At 35.6% G+C, this 25,130-nt stretch overlaps 3 protein-coding genes and 1 long non-coding RNA gene across 4 annotated transcripts; all 4 read right to left on the minus strand.

The window, feature by feature from the left end:
* Positions 1–759: 759 nt before the first annotated feature.
* On the minus strand, positions 760–2,692 carry LOC146904317 (gamma aminobutyrate transaminase 1, mitochondrial-like). Its single transcript, XM_085726674.1, has 5 exons — positions 2,567–2,692; positions 2,242–2,489; positions 2,084–2,162; positions 1,595–1,710; positions 760–947 (listed from the first exon to the last, which is right to left on the minus strand). Exons 1-5 carry the CDS (start codon positions 2,634–2,636, stop codon positions 873–875), a joined length of 588 nt encoding a protein of 195 aa, XP_085582800.1. The 5' UTR covers positions 2,637–2,692; the 3' UTR covers positions 760–872.
* Positions 2,693–6,244: 3,552 nt separating this feature from the next.
* Positions 6,245–7,713, minus strand: LOC146904318 (uncharacterized). Its single transcript, XM_085727378.1, has one exon. It carries the CDS (start codon positions 6,890–6,892, stop codon positions 6,533–6,535), a length of 360 nt encoding a protein of 119 aa, XP_085583504.1. The 5' UTR covers positions 6,893–7,713; the 3' UTR covers positions 6,245–6,532.
* On the minus strand, positions 6,908–7,660 carry LOC146904319 (uncharacterized). The gene has a single exon (XM_085728262.1). It carries the CDS (start codon positions 7,658–7,660, stop codon positions 6,908–6,910), a length of 753 nt encoding a protein of 250 aa, XP_085584388.1.
* Positions 7,714–10,605: 2,892 nt separating the features above from the next.
* On the minus strand, positions 10,606–11,448 carry LOC146904320 (uncharacterized). Its single transcript, XR_015019424.1, has 3 exons — positions 11,239–11,448; positions 10,835–10,994; positions 10,606–10,736 (listed from the first exon to the last, which is right to left on the minus strand). It is a non-coding gene; the product is annotated as an uncharacterized LOC146904320 (long non-coding RNA).
* Positions 11,449–25,130: the final 13,682 nt, after the last annotated feature.

A 25,130-nucleotide genomic window follows, 5' to 3' on the forward strand; every position in this document is an offset into this window, starting at 1 on the left:
TTTTACATCTCATCCTTGAATGACTTTTCTCCCTCGTTTTCAAATTTCAATGTTATACTCCTTTTATATTTTAATGGTCTAGATTCTCTCATTATTTCCTCTTGAGAGGATCTTAATCCCACACTTGAGGGTGAGAATGTCGGTTAGATTACCTATATGTTTTTCTTTTTGACAGTTGATTACCTAAACTATATTAGCAATGAGAAAGTAAACACGCCAAGGATAAGCAACAGACGTAGAATAGTAGTTTTTTTTTGGTCAAAAAATAGTAGATTTTTAATACGTAGGTTGTATAGTCGATGAAAGAACAGGTGACTTAAATTTGGTCCGTTGAGGCTGGTGTGACAGTGTGATCACTAAAAAGTAATATCAGGTGTCTTTTATTGTGCATCACAAATCTGATTTAGTTTTACATAGCTTGTGTTTTGTGTTTTTTTTTTTTAGAAGATATTATTTTAATCATTCGTATGTCAATTAAATATAAGTCACCAAAACTCAAAGTTACCCGAAGTATTTTCCTTAATTTTGTTGGCTCAACTTCAGATGCTCGATATAACACTATGATGTGTGGCGAGCATTACTGGATTGTCTACGGTCATCTTCATCACCATACTGGATTACGAGTATCAATCTCATGTCCCTTCCCTTGATAATAAAGTTTAATGCTAAAATTTGGAAGTGCTCCCTTTGCAGTTTACTTTAACAAGGATCCGAATTACGCGCACACACTACACACTAATATTTACAAGAACAAAAAGGTTGGAACAAAGTTTCTATTAAGAGAAATTTGCCTGATAAGTTATTACATTAAAAATCTCCTCTTCACACAAAGGAAGTAGAGTTTATTATTTCATCGTCATCATCTGCCTCGGCTACTTGCGTTGAGACTTGGACTCTTGTACTCTCTTTTCCGTCTCTCTTAAAGCTTTCCCATAAATGCTGATTAACTGGGAAAAAAGGAATACAAATCTCACTTATAATAAAATCCAAATTTAAAATCTGCAGTATCATTTAGCAAAAATTGTCTACTGAATAATAATATAAACGAAGGAGATACTACACAAGTTAATGTTTATGTTATGCTTGTTTGCAGAGGAAACATGTGACTGTTGGTCTTTTGAATCTTGAAAAAGTCGCAGCAAAAATTCAATAGAACCATAGGCCATCATACTAACTAGTCAATCACTTTGGGCAGATGCATTCAATTCAGTTTGAAACAAGAGTTTCCCTGATAGGAATGTGCAGCGGCCGATTGACTTGTATGTTTTGATGTGTGGCCAATTTTTTTTTTTTTTTCCAATTACTTTGTATGTACAATTTTTAAAGCAAGACCACTCAAATAAAAGAGTATTTATGTATGTATATTCCTTCATTTGAAAGTTTTGCAACATAGATAAGAGTATTTATCATGTCCCCACCAATGAGGTCGCTAAAGAACCTAGGATGATTGAACAGAAGAGTGTGTTTCTTCACGCCGGTCATATTCAATAATTTAATTTTTGTGATACTTTTTTCTGCTCCAGATGTTAAATTTTAAGAAAACTTTCTTCAATTTAATGAAGTGGAAAGAACATAAGTTTGTTTGTAAAGTTACCTCGTCAACTTCTTCAGGTGATATAATAAATGGTGGAGACATCATGATACTATCCCCAGCTACACGAACTAGCATCCCACGCTTCTCGCACTGTGCTCCAAAATAGGCACCTACTCCTGTAATGTATATCATAGTGTTAGAACAAACTGGTAAATATGCCCACATGTACATAAAAACAGTATGCATGTTCAAAGTTTAAACCAGTAAGCTGATTATTTACCACAAAAAAGAAGAGTAAGACGGCAAAATGAGCCATTATAGACCTAAAGAGAAATATATCTATCGTTTATAGATCCTAAACTTGAAAGGAGGAAGCCTGCTTAATATTGATATGTCTCACTCCGATTGTGTATTTATCTAAGGATAGTCATGTATTAGATAGTATGCTGCTTAAACTACTCGTAATATCACCAGACAGAATAAAATAAAACCCATGTTGTAAAAATTAAATGGGCAAAGGAGTGGATGAAAAATAAGTCTTGAACTTGCCCCATTCAGGAGGAAATGGATCATTGGGTGATTTGTTGTCTACGAACTCAGTCCCTAGGATCAAGCTAGTTCCCCGTATCTGCAGATCGAGAAGTGTTACATTTTTCATGCATTTATATCAACCACAAACTTAAAACTAACCAGCAAATAATATATACCTCTCCAATGATGGGACTGTCAGAAAAAGCTTTTATGCCATCTTGGAACTTAGGAGCTATCTTGTTCACTACATCAACAATATTTCTTTCCCTGTGAAGACAAGGAATTATCACATTCCACAGCCAAACAATGAAAGCGGATAAAATAAGCGTCGTATTAGTTTTAAAATGGTAGATCTTGAGTGCTTCAAGTGCAACAACACAGGGTACGGGTGATCCAGAATAAGTGAACCCATGAGAAAATACACCTAAAATAAGCAAACATGTGTCAAAAATACTAAACCTAAAGATGAGGTGTTGAATGAATGAAAATGAACTGTTATACCAAGTTTGTTGCTTTGTGAATGTATTACTTCTGTAATTTCAGGGCTCACAAGGATAGCTCCAATTGGCATGTATGCAGAAGAAAGTGCCTAGAAGTCAAACAGAAAATGAGAAACATAGTGCCAACTTCAAAAAAATTATGAAAAGGTGAATATGTAATTAGAGCTGTTCAATTTTACCTTCAAAAAAATGGAGGAGCAAATTATGCATGGCATATCAGTTTTCAAAATGGAAAACGGCATTAGTTCCACCCCATTCCATATATTAATTCATCCTACTTTATTCAATTTATTCCACCTGTTAATAAGTTTTTTCAGAATTTAGACAATAATAATCATAAAAAGAATAATATGGCCAACAACGAATTATTAGATATATAAGAACTAAGATGTTACACAAAAATACACCTGTTTATATATACGTGAGTAATACTTGGGTCAAATACTTCAATTACTAGTTCAAGCAGAAGCCTGGTATTACTAGACTAGTAATCCTAACATCATCTAACTGTTAAACTAGAAATACTTTACAAATAATTCCTTCTAGTAATTTTTCATCTCTAGGACCGAGAATACAAATGAAAATGCATTACTGTAAACACTTAAAAGCATCTTTTAGGGACTATTTGGTTTGATAAGTTAGAAAACATCTTTTAGGGCCCATTCATTCTTTAATCATTTTGATCCTCAAATTGCGTATATTTCATTAGTTAGTGCTAGTAGAGTTCTTGAATGTATCTTCTATTAATCATTTAGTTTATAAATGAGGTTTCTCAATTACTAAGAGAGGCTGAAATGTTCACCTTTCTTAAATCATTGTATGATGAATAAATAGCCAATCAAATTTCCAAGTACATGAGCCTTCACATTCTTTTAATTTAGTTCTTAAACTATAACCCTCACTTCAATTTAGTATCTAAATCTAAACTACATAAATAGACCAAGTAGTTCTAAACCATATAAAATCGATCATTTTAGTCCTTACTGTTAAGACGTCAAAGACTAAATTGACGGATTTTTTATATACTTTAGAACTAAACTGATGAATTATTTCATATGATTTACAAATGAGGTTTCTCAATTAAAGAACCTGAATTTGACATGTAATATTATGAGGCAGCCGTTTACGATAGTTATGGCTGGGGTGAAACATGTTGTTAGGTGGTACATTGCTATGCTAGTTTACCTGTAGCTACATTGCTGCATAAGAAAATGTAATGTGGTTTGTTTCATTACCGGTAGCTACACTACGGCGTGATTTGGTTTCTCTTCCAGTTCCAAGCTCTCTGGAGATAACAATAACCGAAGTATTTTCCCACAAGGTAGGGTTGGATGTGAAGAGCACTTGAGACAGAGTATAGCCCAATTTAAAAGGATTTAAATCAAAGCGGCATTTCGAACCTCTGGGTTATAGAACTCGATGACATCATTTGATCCACATATACAACTCCATCCAGTGGAAAAGATTTTGTTGTTGTTGTTGTTGGTGTTGTCTTCTATCAAAGCTGTTCCGGGATGGAATATTAACAACCTCTGCCAATGAGACCTCCGCCGATGATGTGTTACCCTCAAGATTAGGCGTTTGTTTTCTTAACAATGAGTTATCTACATGTTCTCTTGTCCCCTTCCTTTTTTATGCTAGGCTTGTAACCACCTTTAGCTGTTCCCGGGCAGTTCTCCTCAATTACTTGGTTCATGCTTGTTACCATAAGGTTCGCGGATGAAACTGTCTCCAAATGTCCCAATGGTTTGTGATATGATGCCGTTATGAGGACAACGATAACAGACCGAGAAAAGGAATAATAGGCCAAAGATGATGTACATGGCCATGAGGCAATACACATCTCGAGCAGAATGTTGCTTAGGATCACGAAGCTTTGGCCAACTAGCAGGATGAATATTTCAAGCAGTCCAAAGTCATGTAAGGGAAAAATGGGTTAGAGTATTCGTTATTATTAAATAAATATTATATTTTAAAATAGCAGTTATGGTAATTATTGTGTAAGTTATTATGTAACAAGTAATTATATATTAAGTTAGTTATGTATTGTGTGTGAATAAAAGGGAAACCACAGGCTGTTGTGGATTATTCTAAAAAGTAGAAAGTGGTTATTTGGAAGGGAGAGACCAAGCTCTCGAATTCTTGGAGGGGAGAGAACCAAGACTCTCGAATTTCTTGGAAAATCTATTGTATTATTAATATTGATTTGTATTTTGATATCAGGTTCTATCAAAATGCTTATGCAGTTTTACTGTCAAGAGATGGCTGAATCATGCTTTATGATGTTCCAATCTTCAGGACAAATCGTTACAAGAAGGCAGACCATAGTTCTCCTAAACGTCGATCTTTAAAATTCTAACAAATTTCTACTGCGGAACACACCGAGACACCCTAGGTGTCTAATATCTGTTTCTAATTCCCTTCCCATCATTGTTTCTAATGACATAGAATGCACACAAATAACCAAGGGTCAATAGCTTCATTGTAATTTGTAACCATTGAGCACCAAGCTTCAGCCACCAACAAACATTAGACAAACCCTTTGCAAACAGACAGCTCGTGTTCAACAGATGAACACATCGTAGTTTTACATCAAACAAAGGGGCATACTATACAAGAGTAAATATGACATTGCATTTTCCGTATCTAAACACCACTAAACAGACTAAAGACAGATACACATTGGGGACACGATGTTCAAGTTGGTAATAGTGATGCTAAAGAAGACCCTGGTGTACTATTGTTGTTGCACATAACCATTTCATACATCAAAATGTAAAGCTTCCAATTTAAAATTCAAGTTCATTCAATAACATGTCCAAATCCCATCATCCAATGTTCTAGTTATAAACCTCTTTGATAAAACCTTTAACATTTCATGGTATCAACAAAAACAAGAGAAATGGCGCAATCATATGAAACTATGATAACGTGGCTCTCTTATCACCACTTCTCACCATCATTACCAATAGAGATTCAAAATCAAAATCATGAGAAAATAACTGGCGAGAATAAATTGATTAACAAAATCAGCATTAAATTAAGTAGTCAACCAATCTCATCGCTTATAATGTGTTTGGTTAAGATTCCATCGGACTCAAAGCCGAGTAGAACATGTCCTGGGACAAATTTTACCAAAGCAAAAAGTTGATGCTTCAGTCAAGCATACGGCAAAGCAATCAAAGCATTAATTTGGCATTGTCATAAATAAAGATCCAAAAGTAAGTTGTATTTACGTTCATTAGCAGTAGGACTTTAAATTGAAACCGAAATAAACCATCCTCATATTTTTAAATGTTCCAAAATACAAAATATGACCATCCAACTAAACTAACAGACATCATGAATAGAAGGATAATATAATATTAGCATAAGGATAGAGTTGGGTTATCCCTTATGATGTCAAGGTCCCAACCAGAGGCAAAAAGAAAATCACATAGATAACACGAGATATGAATTTTGTGGGTAATATTATCACAACATGGATGCAATAGTATAAACGCATTCACAAAAATAACATTTGAATCACAAAAATATTACAAATATAAGAAAACCAAAACAACCGAAGCTGACAGCTACAACCCAAATGCGCCGGCAAAACAACCAGCAAGCAAATTATAACTCACAAAGAACATCTCAATCTTTACAGCTAAAGTACAACGATGATTCACACCACACATGAATAGCAAATTCACTCTCATTAAAATCAAACAATAGCACAATGATTCACACCACACATGATAATTTTACCAAGAAACAAAGTTAAAAGAGACAACTAATCAACAGGAAAAAAAAAATACATAAACCTAAAAACAACATGACTAACCACAGCTATAAAGAATCTATAATTCAAACACGAACTATGCTTACATCTAGAGTATAAACTTTAAAGCTAGAATAGATATTGAAATGCTACTACCCATATACTATACAGAGATACAGCAAGGGTTATCTGATCTTATAACAATCACTTTGAAACGAGAAGTATTTTAGGTTTCTTGGCCTTGGTAGGTGTGTTGACATTTGAAGCAACAGCAGAAGCTGAAGTAACAGCATCCCTAGTCCTGTTATCAAGCTGAATGAGACTCCTTGTAGCAAGTATTGCTTGAGGCACCAGATCATGAGAAGCTCTTGCATACAAACACCTAACCGCAAAAGAAGCAGCATCTTTCACCTCTTGAGATATCAATGGACCCATCAAACAATGTCCTAGAATTCTCAATGTAGGTTGAAGTATCTCCCAAGGTAAAGGGATTCTATCCCCTTTCGCAATTCCCTTTGGAGATTCTTCACATTCAGGATCATGATGAATCTCCAAATTCCTCATGTTTACTGCAACCTCCTAAATCTCAACCTCACTCTCACCATCACCATTGCTATTACCATTACCATTACCATTACCATTACCATTACTCAAAGCTAGAGTATTGTTGAGGTTTTCGATTTGATCGAATTCTCTCCGGCAGGGGCAATCCTGACCGGCCCAACCCGTGGCAAATCTGCAAAATTCAAGCTTGGACCAGGAAGGCATATGTGAGATCTGAGAGAAGTAAGAATGAAGAGCAACACCGATGATGGAGGCACGTTTAGTGGATTTGACAGCAAGGTGAGGATCAAGAGGAGTTGAAATATTACACCAACAGAGTGGACACGAGAGAGGTATAGACCAGAGAGAGAGGGATGAATGAGAGGACAACGAGACGGAGGTGAGGATCGGAGGAAAGTGTCGTAAAGCCAGTGACAGAGGGGATCGGAGTGGGACCCGGAGAGGGAGGAGGAGAGGGCGGAGTAAGCGGTGGGGGAGGAGAGTAGAGAGAGAGAGAGCAGGGCGTTCGGAGTCAGCGAGGGGAGAGAGAGTGGAGGTGTGTGTAGGGAGGATTGAGGAGAGGGAGTGGATTCGGGAACGGGCTTTGGAAACGGATTCCCACCATGAGTGCATTGGATCGTTGGTGTTGGTGATTCTGTTAGGGTTGTTGTTGGTGGCGGCGGTGGTGGTGACGGAGGAGGAGGAGGATGAGTTGGAATTGGAGGAACATTGTGGAGATGATGAATTGTTGTTGTTGTTGTTGTTACGGTGCTGATGCTGAAACTCCATTTTGTTTCTCCTCCTCCGATAGAGATACCTACTGTTACTAGGATTCAATCAATTCAAAAAAATTCAATATTCTACTGTCACTCTATATATTCTAACTGTACAACTCACACTCGGCTAATTTCACCGTTTTTGTTAATCACACTGTTAGCCTTCCAGATATTTCATCTTAGCATTTTTTACTTCACAAAATTATGGAGATGACAAAATTACAGTTATTCCCACCACAGAGCGTGTAACCCCCCCATTTATTTCCCCTTCCTCTTCCTTTTGATTTCAATTTTCTCTCTCTTCTTTCTCTCACCATTATTTAGGTTGCAACGCCATTCTCCCTATTCTCCCTGTTCATATCTTTTATTTCAATTAGGTTGTAGAAACATATTATCAATAAGGAAAAACTTCAAAATCATGAGAATTGTTTTTTTAAAAACTAGACCTTGTTTAACAAAACTATTACGGTTAACAACACTGTTAAGGAAATCGGACATTGTTTACTTTGTTTTCTGGGAAAAGAGTGAGGAAAAAAAAGTAAGAATTAAGGTTTTTATTTTCCTTCAATTTTCCTTATGATTTTTGTCACATATTTAGAGAGTTCAATTGAATGGAAATGAAGAAATTGAAGTGAGAATTTGCAATTGAAGTTTTTAATTGAAGTGAGCATGTAGATGTCCATGATGTGAGATATCCTTTTTTTTTATCAACCTGAGGTGAGATGATCTTGTATTTTCTACGTTTGATTCTTCCAATTTAAAAGCAAAACAAAAACAATAAAAAACCGTTTTAACATTCAGAGAACATAGATAGAGAGCGCCTCGTGAAGATAAATGAAAAGAAAAAGTGTGCACGTTAATAAAACATAATCCCAACCGTTGGCTTAAATCTGATGGCTATTATTTACTCCTCTCACCCTCTCACAATAATCACTCCTCTCATTTGATACATCCCCTATATATATATATATATATATATATATATATATATATATATATATGGGGGCTGTTAATTTGCACCCACCTAAAAACACTAAGGTGCAAGTTAACAAGCTGCACCTACTAGTTATTTACCAAAACACCCATGTTTTTCTATTATAAACAAATATTATTTATGCTATTTACAAAAATGTCCTTTTAATTAAAATAAAGTTTAATAGAGACAAAAGGGTGTTTTAGTAAAGTACAAGTAGGTGCAGCTTGTTAACTTGCACCTTAGTGTTTTTAGGTGGGTGCAAGTTAACAGCCCCCTATATATATATATATATATATATATATATATATATATATATGAAAAAACCAGCTGAAGTGTGCAACTTGCAGAGAGTAACAGACCAGATATCTGACATTTATGATAAAAAAAGAAAAAAAATGAATAAAATGCAAGAGCAAACAACACCTTCCAACTATTTGAATATGCATGAGTCGTAGCCCAAAGCAACCTTGAACCAGACCAATTGTTGCATAAATTAGACTTGCCATTTTCTGCAAAATAAAGATGAAATAATTAACTTGAATTAAATGATACACGACCAAACTATCGACAAAAATAATACATGCACATAATATTGACCTCCAAGCTTGCATTGAGCATGAGTTAATATCCCTGCATCCTTCCGATCAGCAAGAAAATTCATCAAAGCCACATAATATTTTTCCCATAACGTTATATTGTCCATTTTGTTTCACTTCATTTTCATGGTTTGGTCTACAATTAAGACATAATATAAAAAACAATTTTCAAAGTTGAGAAATATTTCTACTGGAATTATATCTCCAAATTTGATGTGGCTACTTAGACCTCCTATCTAAATATGTACAGGGGTTTTGTTATGGGTGCTTTGAGCATTGGTTAATCTTGATTTCTGCCTGCTAGTGCAGTGGGGTGTGAGTGTAACCATACATAAAGAAATTGCAAGGTAGATACAAACCACAGAGAAGAAAAAAAAAAAACTAAAAATAGCTATCCGAAGATACAACTTATAAATTACAAAAAGGAGGCATGCACACAGGGGGCTTCATTCCTTTTTAATTTTAAGAGCTCTAAGGGGCATTTTCACTTCCAAATCAAACATTTCATTAAAAGCCTAAGATATGTTTATCAAACAAATGAAAGAGTTTTCCAGTCTATTTGACAATTGAGTCATCTTTCAAATGTCATGTATACATATGAAGTGGGGAAATGAATTCCAAACTTACATTTTCACTGCCATTACCAGAGGTATAAGGCTGCAAGTCCAAAACCATAGAGAAACTAACATGATTGTCAATTTAGTTTAGTCAAATGCTGCAGTTGAAGGTGCTTTATCAGGCACATGCTGTTTTTTCCACATATACTTCTTGATTGTAGCTCTTATATGTAAGCATCTCATCAATCTTTAAACTTGTTCAAATTTGACCTCATCTTCTATATTAGTTTTTTCTTCTCTTTAAAATCCTCATTAAACTCTACATGGTTAAAAGAGTTTACTTTTTAGGTTGAAATGGTTCAAAAACTTCCCTAGAAAGAGTTGTAAACATGCATGAAAATTTAAACTAACTAATACTTCATCAATTCAAAAGTATCATAATTTTAAGTTGATTTTTTTTTAAAATTCTATTTAAAAGATAACTTGCTTTAAACTAAGTAATACTTTAAGGTAATTTCAAAAACTTAAGATTAAAAAGATTAAAAAGTTTTGTATTTAAGCATATATTCAATTCAGAATTCATTTTTATAAGAACAAAAGTAACAATAACTGCATTATATTCATAAAGTTGGGTCGATGCATACACACCGTCTCCCTCACAAGAATTTCAGGATCTTCAAGTCTTGTTGTTTGCTCATATAAGTCAATGCAAGCATCATTCTAAGCCAATGCATGTTATGAGACTATTGTGAATTACTTAGGGGCCTCATATATGCAAACCTTATGTTATGCTCAGGCAGACCTAATGAGCTTTTAGAAAGTATGTTGTACCTGTTACCAAGACGGGCATGTAGTTGTATATTTGATCCTCTTCCATTTCAATAAAGCCACCTCTCTTAAGGTCCGACCTCAAATAATTAATCCATCTCAATCTACAACTCTTTCCACATCTTAGAAGACCTTCAAAAATATGCAGCATGTTAGAAACACATTTTCAATGAAACTTATCTATCAACTAAAAAGCATGTGGAAAAAAAACTTTTAATTAAAATATTTACCTGCAAGTTTAGGAACCATTCTCCAATACTGAATCCCAATTATTAAGGATAAAGTTCACAAGCTTGTGATCTTCTTCAATAGTCCATGGTCCTCTCTTCAAACCAACCTTATCACAACATGGTTGTCTTCCCATTTTCTTTGAACCTCTAAAGTCTTTACCTTTGAAAATATCAAGATATCACGTTAGAGTTACCAAGTGTGATGACATTGAAAATATGAAAAAAATATATATGCAAAGTTAGAGGAGTTGTTGATAATGCTAACAGATATGTGTCGGTGTCGGTGTCGTTTTGGTGTCGAACACCAACGCGTGTGAAGTCGGACACGGAGACACACCTAATCTCATAGGTGACCTTGCGTCATTAGTCAATTTAGAAAAGGTTTAGAGGTTGCTGCAACTCACCTTCTTGGATGATTTGCCTGATAATCTCTTGGATTGAGCAGCCAAGTGATCAATAACTTGAAAAAAATGCAGTTTGCCCCAACTCAGTGCAATTTTGCCAGTAAAAAATTGCCAAATCCCATCCTCTAACTCTCCACTCTTGAAACTTCTTGTCAAAGTCAATTTCATTCTTAGATACATATGATCTCAACACTTTATTATAAACATATATTGTCCCCTGCATCAAGCAACATTTATCTCATTATTTAACTGAAGAATAAACTTTATCTCATTATTTAACTGAAGAATAAACACAACTTTCACATTCCTTGGTAAATGAAAAAGAAATTAAACATACAAAAAAAAAGTGTTGAGAAAAAGAGTACTATATTGTAAAGTGTCCAAATAGACATTCTCTCAAACATGTTATGTTTTCCTTACCTTAGTTTTGGGATACCACATGTATATGAACAGGGCAAGCTTTAATTCTCCATACATGAGCAACCTTCATAAAGTTCCAACGTTAATTTTTTTGTACAAATCTTATTAATCAAAATTGAACAATGTACAAATGGCTAAAAAACTTAAGCACTCACCATCCATTAACCACATCAGCAAATTTTTCCAGTACTGTCAAAAAAGCTACAATGATCCTGCAAATTAAGGATGAACAAACACATAAATCAAACAATGATTATCAACTCCATTAGCACATGCCTAACAACATTATCATAGCATCCAACAAAATTGTATATCCCTGACCACAAATTCAAGTATATCCCTGATTTGATTACGGTTAGATCACATAAATCAAACACTTGAAAATCTATTGCTATAAAAATATCTATTTTGAAACTGATGCCACTGTTGAATAAATTGTTGGTGATTTCCAAAATAATGGAATCACTTTAGATCAAGAGTTGTAAATCTTCATGAGAAGCTTTCATATACATTAGAACCTTTGGCAAAGGGGTGCTTAATGAACCTTAGCATTGGTTCAAATGTGAATGATCATAACCTTTGGCAAAATGGTGCTTAATGAACCTTAGCATTGGTTCAAGTGTGAATGATCATAACCTTTGGCAAAATGGTGCTTAATGAACCATAACATTGATTCAAGTCAAAGGGGTGCTTTCTCTCATGTGAAGGGTCATATAATGCACTATAAATACTTGGCATTTGGGCATTAATTTGACACACAATTTTGGACAGAATTTTGTTACATTAACAACATAATTCTACATCATTCTCTTACTCTAAATCATCCATCAATTCTCTAATGCATGAGTGAATTGCTGGAACCATAAATCTGTAAAATATTGTTAGGAGATACGCTTGATGTGGTTGTGCAATACACGTCAAGGAACTCATAGTATCCTGAAGGGGATTCGCCGGTCATTCCTTATTGCATCCAATATACAGTTATTGGTGGGGGCGAATCGAACCTAAAGGTTAGTGTGGCAACCCCATACGCTTTGAGTTTTACATGCATAATCATTAAACATTTCAGGTTTCAAGTGCAGCAGCCTCTTCCCAACAAACAAGATATATAACAATCTTTAGGTTCGATTTCTATGGCTGCTTCATTGAAAGAAATGACTTCTGACTTTGTTAAGTTGGAAAAGTTTGATGGGGGAAATTTCATCCGCTGGCAGAAGAAGATGAAGTTTCTTCTTACAACATTGAAAGTGGCATACGTTCTGAACATGGCAAGGCCTGAAGAGAAGGATGATGAAACCGTTGCTGAGACAAGAGATAGACAGAAATGGGACAACGATGATTACATCTACTTGGGACATATCCTGAATGGTTTGTCTGACTCTCTATTTGATATCTACCAGAGCAGCCCTTCTGCAAAAGACTTGTGGGACAAATTGGAAACCAGATACATGCGTGAAGACGCAACAAGTAAGAAATTCCTTGTCTCTCATTTTAATAATTACAAAATGGTAGATAATAAGTCTGTTATGGAACAATTATATGAGATTGAACGTATTCTTAACAACTACAAACAACATAACATGAATATGGATGAAACAATTATTGTATCATCCATAATTGACAAACTTCCTCCTTCATGGAAAGATTTCAAACGAACCATGAAGCATAAGAAGGAAGACATTTCTCTTGAGCAACTTGGCAATCACCTTCGTTTAGAAGAAGAATACCGAAAACAAGAAGGTATTAAGAATCATGTCACTCAAGAGAAGGTTCATGTTATGGAAGAAGGAAATTCAAGCAAATCTTCCAAAAAGAGAAATCATGAAAATGATAAGTCTCATCAAAACCACAATGGTAATAACAACAAAAAGAATAGGAAAGGTGAATGTTGCTTTTGTGGGAAAGAAGGACACTTCAAGAATGAGTGCAGGTTCTTTAAAAAGAAGAACAAAGAAAAGAATTCAAGAGCAACAAATGATGATTTTGTTGCGGTCATTTCTGAAATCAACATGATTGAAGATGTTGATTCTTGGTGGATAGACTCTGGTGCTACTCGCCATGTGCGCAAAAACAAGAAAATGTTCAAGACCATCAATGAAGATGGGAGTGTTTTGTACATGGGAAATGCTTCAACTGTGCAAGTCCAAGGAAAAGGGACCATAAAGATTGAATTCACTTCTGGAAAAACACTTACTCTTAAAGATGTATTTTATGTTCCTGAAGTTAGGAAGAACTTGATTTCTGTACCATTATTTAATAAGAATGGGTTCAAATCTGTATTTGAGGGAGATAAATTTATCCTCTCAAAGGGGGGTGTGTTCGTAGAAAAGGGATATTTGTGTGAGAATATGTTCAAATGTAATGTTGCAAATATTAATAATAATAATAATAATAATAATATGATTTCTGCTTATATTGTTGAGTCTTGTGATTTATGGCATATGCGATTAGGACATGTTAATTTTAGAAAATTGGAGGATATGATGAAATCAAATCTAATTCCTAATTTTGATAAAAACTTTGATTCATGTACTACTTGCATGTTGACTAAAATTACAAGACAACCTTTTAAAAGTGTTAAAAGAAGTTCTAGGGTGCTAGATTTAATTCATTCAGATGTATGTGATTTACATGGTTGGCCCACCATTGGTGGTAAAAAGTATTGTGTTACTTTCATTGATGATTGCACTCGATTTTGTTATGTTTATTTAATGCATTCAAAAGATGAAGTCTTAGATAAATTCAAAATATTTAAAGCACAAGTAGAACTTCAGCATGAAACTTTCATTAAATGCTTTAGAAGTGATAGGGGAGGAGAGTTCTATCATCCGAGTTATTTTGAATCCACTGGTATTGTGCATCAAGTAACTGCACCATACACCCCACAACAAAATGGAATAGCAGAAAGGAAGAATAGGACTTTGGTAGAAATGTTTAATGCCATGTTGTCCTATTCTGGATTATCTAAAGGATATTGGGGTGAAGCAATGCTAACAACATGTTACATCCTCAATAGGGTTCCAAACAAAAGGAACAAAATAACCCCATATGAACTTTGGAAACAAAGGAAGCCGACTCTTAATTATTTAAAAGTTTGGGGTTGTAGAGCAATTGTGAAAGTGCCTGAACCAAAAAGAAAGAAATTGGGTGAAAGAGGAATTGAATGTGTATTTTTAGGCTATGAAGAAAATAGCAAAGCATATAGATTCTTGACTATTGAATCAAATGACTCATATTCTGTTAATACAGTAATTGAGTCAAGAGATGCAATTTTTCAAGAAGATAGATTTAACTCAATTTCTTATCCCAAGGATGTTGTTCATTCTAATGTACAAAATTTAGAAAACAATGAATCTAATGTAGATACATTGGATGGTTCAGAACTTAGAAGAAGTAAAAGGATCCAGAAAGAGAAAGATTTTGGATCTGATTTCTTCATGTTTCTTGTAGAAGGAACAGGTAAATCCATAAATAGTTATGGACCAATTTTCTTTAACCTTGAGAATGATCCGGTAACATATGAAGAGGCTATAAAATCTCAAGATTCAGCCTTTTGGAAAGAAGCTATTCAAGAAGAAATGGATTCAATTATGGGTAATAAAACTTGGAAAGTGGTAGATCTCCCACCCGGATCCAAACCGATAGGTTGTAAATGGATCTTTAAAAGGAAAATGAAAGTGGATGGTACCATTGATAAATTCAAGGCTAGACTAGTTGCTAAAGGGTTTACACAAAAAGAAGGCATTGATTATTTTGATACATATGCATCTGTTGCAAGAATAGCATCAATCAGAATGCTAATTGCACTGGCATCCATCCATAAGTTTGTAATCCATCAAATGGATGTTAAAACTGCTTTCGTAAATGGAGAGTTGGATGAAGAGGTATATATGAAACAACCGGAAGGGTTTGTGATAAAAAGGTCAAGAAGATAAAGTGTGTAAATTAACTAAGTCTTTATATGGGTTGAAACAAGCACCCAAACAATGGCACCAAAAGTTTGACCAAGTTGTGTTAGCCAACGGATACATCATAAATGAATCTGACAAGTGTATTTACTGTAAATTCCAAAATGGAAAAGGGGTCATGATTTGCTTGTATGTAGATGACATGTTGATCTTTGGTACAAGTATAAATGAGGTAGAAGAAACTAAAGCTTTCTTATCCAAAAATTTTGATATGAAAGATTTAGGAGAAGCTGATGTGATTTTAGGAATTAAAATCATAAGAGATGGTAACCATATTGGTTTATCCCAATCTCATTACATAGAAAAGGTGCTTCAGAAATTCAATCATTTAGATTGTAAACCGATATCTACCCCATTTGACCAAACTGTCAGTTTGCAACCAAACAAAGGTTATCCGGTGGCACAACTTGAATATTCTAAAGTAATCGGATGCTTGATGTATGCTATGACTTGTACTAGACCTGACATAGCATATGCTGTTGGAAGGTTAAGTCGGTATACCAGCAATCCAAGTAAAGAACACTGGCACACTGTGAAAAGAGTATTAAAATACTTAAAGGGAACAATGAATTATTGTTTAACATATAGTGGAGAGCCTTTTGTTTTGGAAGGATACACAGATGCTAGTTGGGTAACATATGTTGAAGATCATGCTTCCACAAGTGGATGGATCTTCAACCTTGGTGGAGGTGCAGTTTCTTGGGGTTCAAAGAAACAAACATGCATTGCCGACTCCACCATGGCTGCAGAATTTATTGCATTGGCTGCAGGGAGTAAAGAGGCAGAATGGCTAAGAAATTTATTGTATGACATACCAGTTTGGCAAAAGCCAATGGCGCCAGTATCCATACATTGTGATAGTCAATCCACACTATCAAAATCTTATAGCCAAGTTTATAATGGGAAATCAAGGCATATTGGTTTAAGACATAGCTATGTAAGAGACTTGATTTCTAATGGAGTAATTTCCATCATGTTCGTAAGAACAGAGAAGAATCTTGCAGATCCTTTGACGAAAGGTCTGACAAAGGATATGGTGTTGAAGACATCATTGGGGATGGGACTCAAGCCCATATCTAATTGATTACCAATAGTGGAAACTCAACCCACACTTGAGTAGCATCAAGTCTTGGGTTCAATGGTGAAAGTACACTATTAGAGTAATTGTAGTACTTGACAATAGATACATCCCAAGGGTAAAAGTACTTGGACCATAAGAAGAGAAAAAGGTAGGATGAGGTTTTCCTCTTAATGGACATATATCATATATTTGCTGGAATGCATACTTATGGGGCATTTCCGATGTAGTCTACCTATGTGAGAATGAAGTTTGGCCGCTTCACGGAGTTCAAGGGCTTGACTCTTAAATTCTCATGAAAAGGGATATATCACACAAGGCCTTCTTAATGTGTCATTTTACAAGTCTCTTTATCAATGGTACCGAGATTCTATGTGTAGGTTATGCACACTTGTTCTTATGAATAGTTGGTTCAAAGCTTGCCTACCATACTATTTGGGAATGAGCGAAAACTTAACTTACTAAGTAATGGTTCAAATTGTGAGATACCATTATCTGAAGGCATGGAATTTCCGGATTTATGAGATTTAGTATTTTGAAAATGGTGGGGGATTGTTGGTGATTTCCAAAATAATGGAATCACTTTAGATCAAGAGTTGTAAATCTTCATGAGAAGCTTTCATATACATTAGAACCTTTGGCAAAGGGGTGTTTAATGAACCTTAGCATTGGTTCAAATGTGAATGATCATAACCTTTGGCAAAATGGTGCTTAATGAACCTTAGCATTGGTTCAAGTGTGAATGATCATAACCTTTGGCAAAATGGTGCTTAATGAACCATAACATTGATTCAAGTCAAAGGGGTGCTTTCTCTCATGTGAAGGGTCATATAATGCACTATAAATACTTGACATTTGGGCATTAATTTGACACACAATTTTGGACAGAATTTTGTTACATTAACAACATAATTCTACATCATTCTCTTACCCTAAATCATCCATCAATTCTCTAATGGATGAGTGAATTGTTGGAACCATAAATCTGTAAAATACTGTTAGGAGATACGCTTGGTGTGGTTGTGCAATACACGTCAAGGAACTCATAGTATCCTGAAGGGGATTCGCCGGTCATTCCTTATTGCATCCAATATACAGTTATTGGTGGGGGCGAATCGAACCTAAAGGTTAGTGTGGCAACCCCATACGCTTTGAGTTTTACATGCATAATCATTAAACATTTCAGGTTTCAAGTGCAGCAACCTCTTCCCAACAAACAAGATATATAACATAAATTTTCTCAATTCTTTTACATTATCAATTCCTAATAATAGTGATTTTATCTACAATTTTCCCAAACACTTTGTGAGCACTCAATTTCACATAGAAAAATCAAATACAAAATCATGTCAAAATAAGACAAATTGAATAAAACATAAATACCACAAAAATAAGACAAATTCAAAACCAATTCCAGAAGAGTACAAAAACCTTGTAAAATAATGATATAACCAAACATATAGCATCACAGCAAATTACCATAATCCATTTGCATGCATTTCTTCAAAAAAAAAAACAATAAACACAAAATCACCAAGCAACAAACCCAGAAACTTCAATGTTACAAACCTGCAAAAAAAAAACAAAAATCAGTAAACAACTTAAAAACTAAAACTAATTAACTAAAAATTAAAAAAATTGTAGCTAAAACTATTTTTGATCAAAGATTAACAACAATTAAAATCAACAACTATCTTCTCTATCCCTCTTCATACCTACACAATCTAAATCACAAGATCAAATCAAAAACATCAATTAAATCAACAACATTAACAACATAATTAACAATTTCATTAACAATAACAGAAACACAAAAACCCAATCAAACAAAACTCACCATAAATCATAATTGAGTGGGTGAAATGAAGAATTAGAACTTGTTAGATCATTAGATTATGCTGAAGATTACAAAATCCTATTTGCATGTGGAGTTTGGTGAAGAAATTGGTGAAATTTGTGTTAGAGTAAAACAGAAGGGAATTTTGTCTATATTATTCAAGTGCAAAAGAGTAGCTCTTTAACATTGTTATACCCTAATTTTGGACCTAAAAATACTAGCTCAATTCTTCTTTTCTTGCATTTCAAGTCATTTGAATTTGTCCTTGATCAATTGCACCTTCCTCTGCATCTTATTTCAATGATATTTGCAAAATTCATGAAAAAGGGTATTCTAGTCATTTCCTGCATTCAAATTCATTTTAGTCCTTGAAAATTGTTTGTGTCTTTTCATTTGATTTGTATAAGTCCTTGTTTCACTCTCATGTTAAAACCCATTTCAAAAATCACAGTTGAAGTCATTTTGAGTCAGTTTAGCCCCTAGGGGCATTTTAGTCATTTCCTATGTTAAAACTCTGTTTAATTTCTAAAAATTGTCTCTGAGTCTTTTAATTTGCTTGTATAAACTCTTGCCTTAATTCCATGCCAAAATCCACTTCAAAATTTGCATTTGAGTCGTTTTAGTCCTTAGGGGCATTTTGGTCTTTTCACATGAAATTTTGACAGAGAGAGGTTACTTTAAAGTACCTCATTTGTGTAGTTGGTTCATTTTAGTCCTTTTGTTGATTTTATTTTCGTTTCACTTTACGTTATTTTCATTTTACCAAATTTTAACCAAATTTTATTTTAATTACATTTTAGTCCCTAAAAATCCTCTTATTTGCATTTTAGTCCTTAAAGTCCATACAATTTGCATATAAGCCTTTTTTTTACCATTTCAGTCCTTAAAGTCTTTTTCATTTTTACATTTTCAGTCCTTTAGTCCTAATAAAGTGCAGTCCAGTCCATTTTTATTAATTGCATATTGGTCCCTCAGCTTTCGAAAATTGCAAAAAGACCCTTAAGCCAAAATTAGTCCAATTTTCAGTCCAAGTATGGTCCAGAATACGTGGCAAGCACCCATTGGGTCTCAATCACAGGTGTCAGCCTATAAAAGGCCCAATCATCACAGTACCATAGAGATTGCAACAACTCATCAAAATCACAGAAACAGAATCACACATTCTCTCTCTTGGCAGTTACGATCAAAACACAACAATTTTCCAGAAAATTCATCCCCAATTTCAAACCCTAATTGTCCAGAATCAAAATCCACATCAATTCACAACAAATCCACATCAATTCACCACAAATCCACACCAATTTCATCACAAGAAAACTCAATTCATCAAATATTGTACAAAATCAGTTCGAATTTAGAAAAAACTCTCAGAGATTCGCAGAAGAATCATCATCACTGAGTTTTCACCTTCGCAATTCAAACGTAGATTCATCACCAGCGATGACGAATCCAACGTGATCACGAAGGATTTGGTGAGAAGAGAAGAAGAAAGATTGAATTGGAAGTTGAAAAGAGAAGAAGAAAGATTGAATTCAAAGTTGAAAAGAGAAGAAGAAAGTGGAATTTCACCGATTTATTTTCGGTGTTAACAACAACAAATCATTCACCAGGGAAATCAGAAGCTTCATCGAAGTTTTCCGAAGCATTTCGCTTCGTCTTTCTCCGATCTAACCACAGGTAAGCTCTTCATCTTCTCTCTCTCTTCTTCCAAGATCTCAACAAAGGCATATGTATGATGTATATTCACAGATCGATGTAGATCGGAAGCTTTCATGAAGCTTCTTTCAAGAAGTTTCAGAAAACATAAAAAATTTTCAAAACCGTAAAGATTAAGTTCCGATCTACATAGATCTAGGGTTTTTTTGTGATTTCTGGTGTTTGATTCATGCTTAGAACGAAAAATAAACGGTGAAAAGCTTTAGATCGTAGAGTTTTGGTGAGTTTGGGTGACGGTTAGGTTTCCGGCGTCGGAATCTTCACCTGCGGCGGTGAAACCCGCCGGAGAAGAAAACCTGAAGTGAAGAGAGAGGTGAGAGCTTCTCTCACTAGACTGCAGGTTAGAGAGAGAATGAGAAGAGAGAAATGAGATTGGACCGGTCCCATATGTTTATATAAGGGACGTGAACCGGACCGGTTCGTTTGAACCAGTCTGGTTCACCCCTGGACCAAGTGCTTGCACCGTCAGATCTAGGGTTTTAGGGAGTTGGATCAATCCAACGCTCCTGATGCGTTTGGATGATCCAGGATCCATTTCCTTTGGGCTTGGGCTCCTTTCTGCGCAGGTTTTTAGTTTTTTTGTGATTTTGTTGCTATTCATACCTTGCTTCTTGCTTTTTACACCCCTGCTTTGCCCAAAAACTCACATTAAAATTCCTAAAATTTTCTATGTGTTCTGGACAATTTTCTTGACATTTTTGTGACATTATTACATGTTAAAACATGACAAAAAATATTGATACATTTTTTGTTTAATGCTTGGATTTTATGTTGAAAAGTTTGTGAAAATGTGCATAATTTTGATTCTAATGTGTTGACATATGTTTGGGACTTGTGATGTGTGAATTTGTGATGGATTTGTCACTGTTTGTATGTGTTGTTTGCTGCATGTGAATATATGTGATTAGTTTCTTGTCTTACAAGCCATGTGAATGTTTGTTTGTGAAAATAAAGTGCCAAGTATGTCTAAAACATATCATGGTTCTTGACTTGAGTGTATCCTTACAATCCTCATATTATTGAATGTGATAAAACCTTTAGAAAAGTTGGCATGATGTGAGGATTATAGGTCATACACTTGTCTTGATATTATGATAAGTTTTAGGGATATCTTGTCACTTTTAGGTCAAGGGTTTCATTACTTTTGGCCAAGTTTTTTAGTGTTTCTTTTTGCTTGCAATTTCCATTCTATGATACCCTATGCTACTAACCACTTTACTTCATGTTTCATGCATTCCATAAAGCATCTCATCCTCCATCTTCTATTCTTGGTCTTTATTTTAAAATTCATGCAAAAATTAGAATGTAATACCTAGGAATTCTTGTATTTTACTTTATGCTTTTAAATTCTTGCAAGATCATAGAATGTAAACTAGGCCAATGATGTAAAGGACAATGGACTCTAATGATGTACACCGACACAAGCACCGACACATGCACACACATCACATGGATATTTTAGATGTATGCTTAGGGAATGCATGTTTAGATGTATGTTTAGGATCCTTGAAACTTAGGAAAATTCTCTTTCTCCAAAAAATATAAACAACATCCCTCAAATCATTTTCTAAATAAACCTTGGGATCAAAATCCCATTGATTTTCCCTTTATTTTCTTAAACAAAAAACTTTAATGAATTTTAATCATACTTAGACTTCATTTAGCAAAATGACTAATTCAACCTCACAATTTCACAATCTTATGCCCTTGAGGCCTCTCTCTCTCATTCTTCAAAAACAAAAACAAAAACGTTTTTTGGAAGAGAACTACGATGGATTTGATCCCTTAAAAGGGTACGTAGGCAAGGAATCAAAATTCCTTCAATTCAATTAAAATAAAAATTCAAACATCTTCTTCTCCCTCCAATTCTTGACTTAGTAAACTCTTAGGTGTGAATATCATTTTCCAAATAGCATTTAAAAATAAAGCGCGCGCGTAGAAAGTAAAGACGGTTCCTATAGGATACTATAGTCGTTATGGGTGCCTAACACCTTCCAGTAGCGAAAACAACTCCCGGACCTCGATTCTCAAGGGTTTTACTTATTTTTTCCCTTCCCAAGAAAAAAATGAGATATCAAAGGTTAAAAAGGTTCAAACGTAATCAATGTTTGACACCCGAAAAACTAAGATAAAACAGCTGGCGACTCCACTGGGGAGATTCGAGAGTTACGCCTAGTCTATATTTCCGCGCTTGCGCTTTCGTTTTTACTTGCTTCTTTTTTTGCTTTCCTATGTGAATAAATGTTTAAATTCTTGCAAACGTGTGGGGTGAGAATATCAAAAGTCCTATACCCGAGTTGAGTGAACTTAGGATTTAGGGGGGATATAATCGACAATTCATTCCGAGGGTTGCCTCGTGTATTGGATTATGCGATCAATCCCACATAGCTGAGGCATTTTGGGGGTGATATTGTCGGTGCGTGTTGTCGCGTTTAGGCACTTTACTTCTAATTGTTCTATGACGCTATGAACCGTAGATAACCAAACCCATCCATAGCCATTTTCTAGGATGTAGTGCGGAGGCTAAACCGAGTGTTGTCTCGAATTTTAGTCGTCACGCGATACTACACTCAAGTTAGACCTTCCTACGGATAATCATGGAGCGAGTGTTTGTCTCGTGGCACAGTGATATACGTCGGAGAGGTTGCAACTTGGGAACCTTTTTAGAACCCGGTTACTATTATCCAAAGCCCTAGATTCACCGGACACCGTGTCCACCCATGACTCCTTGACTTTGAATTTCAACCCACCATGTTTTCTCCATACTTGAACATAATCATGCATACATGCATAAACTTTTTCCATGCATTTTATCGAAGGGCTTGGACAAATTGAATTTGTAAACATTGTAGGAATGGGGAAGACTAAGTCCTACAAGTTCAAGGAAGTGGATGAGAAGCTTGTGCACACTCTAGTGCAATTCTATGATCGGGACTATCGGTGCTTCACTTTTCCCGACTTTCAGTTGGTGCCCACACTCGAGGCTTATTCTTGCTTAATGGATCTATCTATTGCTAAGGGGGTACCCTTCGCGGGACTTGAGAATCCTCCTACTCCATTGTTTATTGCTAAAGATCTCTATCTCAAGACCACCGATGTCTCCAAGAATCTTGTCACTAAGGCTCACATCCGAGGGTTCACTTCGAAGTATCTACTTGAGAAAGTCAACCTCAAGACCACTTGTCAAGACACTCTTGAAGCTATTCTTGCACTCCTCATCTATGGGCTTATTCTCTTTCCAAATCTTGATGACTTCGTGGATATGAATGCTATTATGATCTTCCACTCCAAGAATCCGGTTCCTACTTTGCTAGCTGACACATACCATGCTATTCACGATCGATCCGGCAAGGGTCGTGGATACATTCTTTGTTGTGTACCTCTTCTCTATAGGTGGTTTATTTCGCACCTTTCGAAGTCTTTCCATGATAATCCAGAGAATTGGTCTATTTCACAGAGGATCATGGCCCTCACCCCGAATGAAGTGGTTTGGCTCACTCCCGCTGCTAGAGTCAAAGAAATTGTCCTTGGTGGTGGAAAGTTTCTTAATGTACCTCTTCTTGGTACCCGGGGTGGAATCAACTATAACCCGGAGCTCGCCTTGCTACAATTTGGGTTCCCGATGAAAGAAAAGCCCATCAATCTTGCTACATCTCCTTACTTCTTCCACTACTCCAATGCACCCGCAGGAATAAGAGAGGATTTCATAGAGGCTTCGTCTAAACTTCGGAAGAAAGAGGTGAAGCATATGGGTGTAAGGTCCGGTGTTGCTCATGAGGCCTATACACAGTGGGTGATAAACCAAGCTGAGAAGATTGGTATGCCTTACCCCGTCATGAGGTATGCGTCTGCATCTATTCCAACCATGCCTTTGCCTCTACTCCCACCTACTCAGGAGATGTATCAGGAACATCTAGCTATGGAGAGTCGAGAGAAGCACCAATGGAGGACTAGCTACTATGAGGCTGAGAACTTGATCATGACTTTGGATGGAAAGGATGAGCAGAAGACTCATGAGGTTTTGACACTAAAGAAAGAGTTGGCTAAAGCTAGGAAGGAAATTGAAGAAAAGGATAAGTTGCTTATGAGGGACTCCAAGAGGGCTAGGGGGCCCGTAACTTCTATGCCCGATACTGCAGCTATGAATCTGGGTCTGAGTCTGAGGATGATACTTCCATTTCCTATACTTGAGGATTTCTGTTTCCTGTTGTTATTTCCGGTTGTTATTGCTGTTTTACATTTCAAAGTCTATCCATTGGCTTAGTATTTCAAAGGGAATTATCTTGTAAGACTCTGTGATGTTTGATTGTTTTGTCTGGTTTTGATGTTTCAATTGTTTAGTAATGTTTACAAATTTCTAATTTGTCTAATACCCTTCGATGACATAAAAAGAATCTTTTTGCATATGCATTAACACATCTCATGCATCATATGCATTCATTGGTCACAAAAGACTTCTCTCGTGCTCATTGCCTCCTGGTTCTTCTGCCGCAGTCTGAAAAGTGGCTCGTGCTCGCAAGGTTTATCAACCAGATAGAGTTCATCAAACAAGATTTTACAAGAGAAGAAACATGACTAACTTTGAAGAAGAAAATGCTCAGCTCCGTGCCGAATTGGCTGCTATGAAAGAAGACTTGGCTAAGGCTCATGACGCTATGTCTACTATGATGGTTGCACAAGAACAACTAGCCACATCTGTTCCAGCTTCACCTGAAATGATTACATCTATCCCACTGTCTACTGTGATGTCTGATGCTCGGTTTGTTATGCCCAATGGACGCCCTTATGGACTCTCAGCTTCCTATGCTCCTAATACTGCGGCCGGTATTTCTGGTATTGGCAATCAAGGACAGATTCCCGTGACAACTTTTGC

Source organism: Medicago sativa, chromosome 7, assembly GCF_051527215.1.
Source record: "Medicago sativa cultivar Bolivia chromosome 7, Bolivia_mono, whole genome shotgun sequence".
Classification (NCBI taxonomy): Eukaryota; Viridiplantae; Streptophyta; class Magnoliopsida; order Fabales; family Fabaceae; genus Medicago; species Medicago sativa.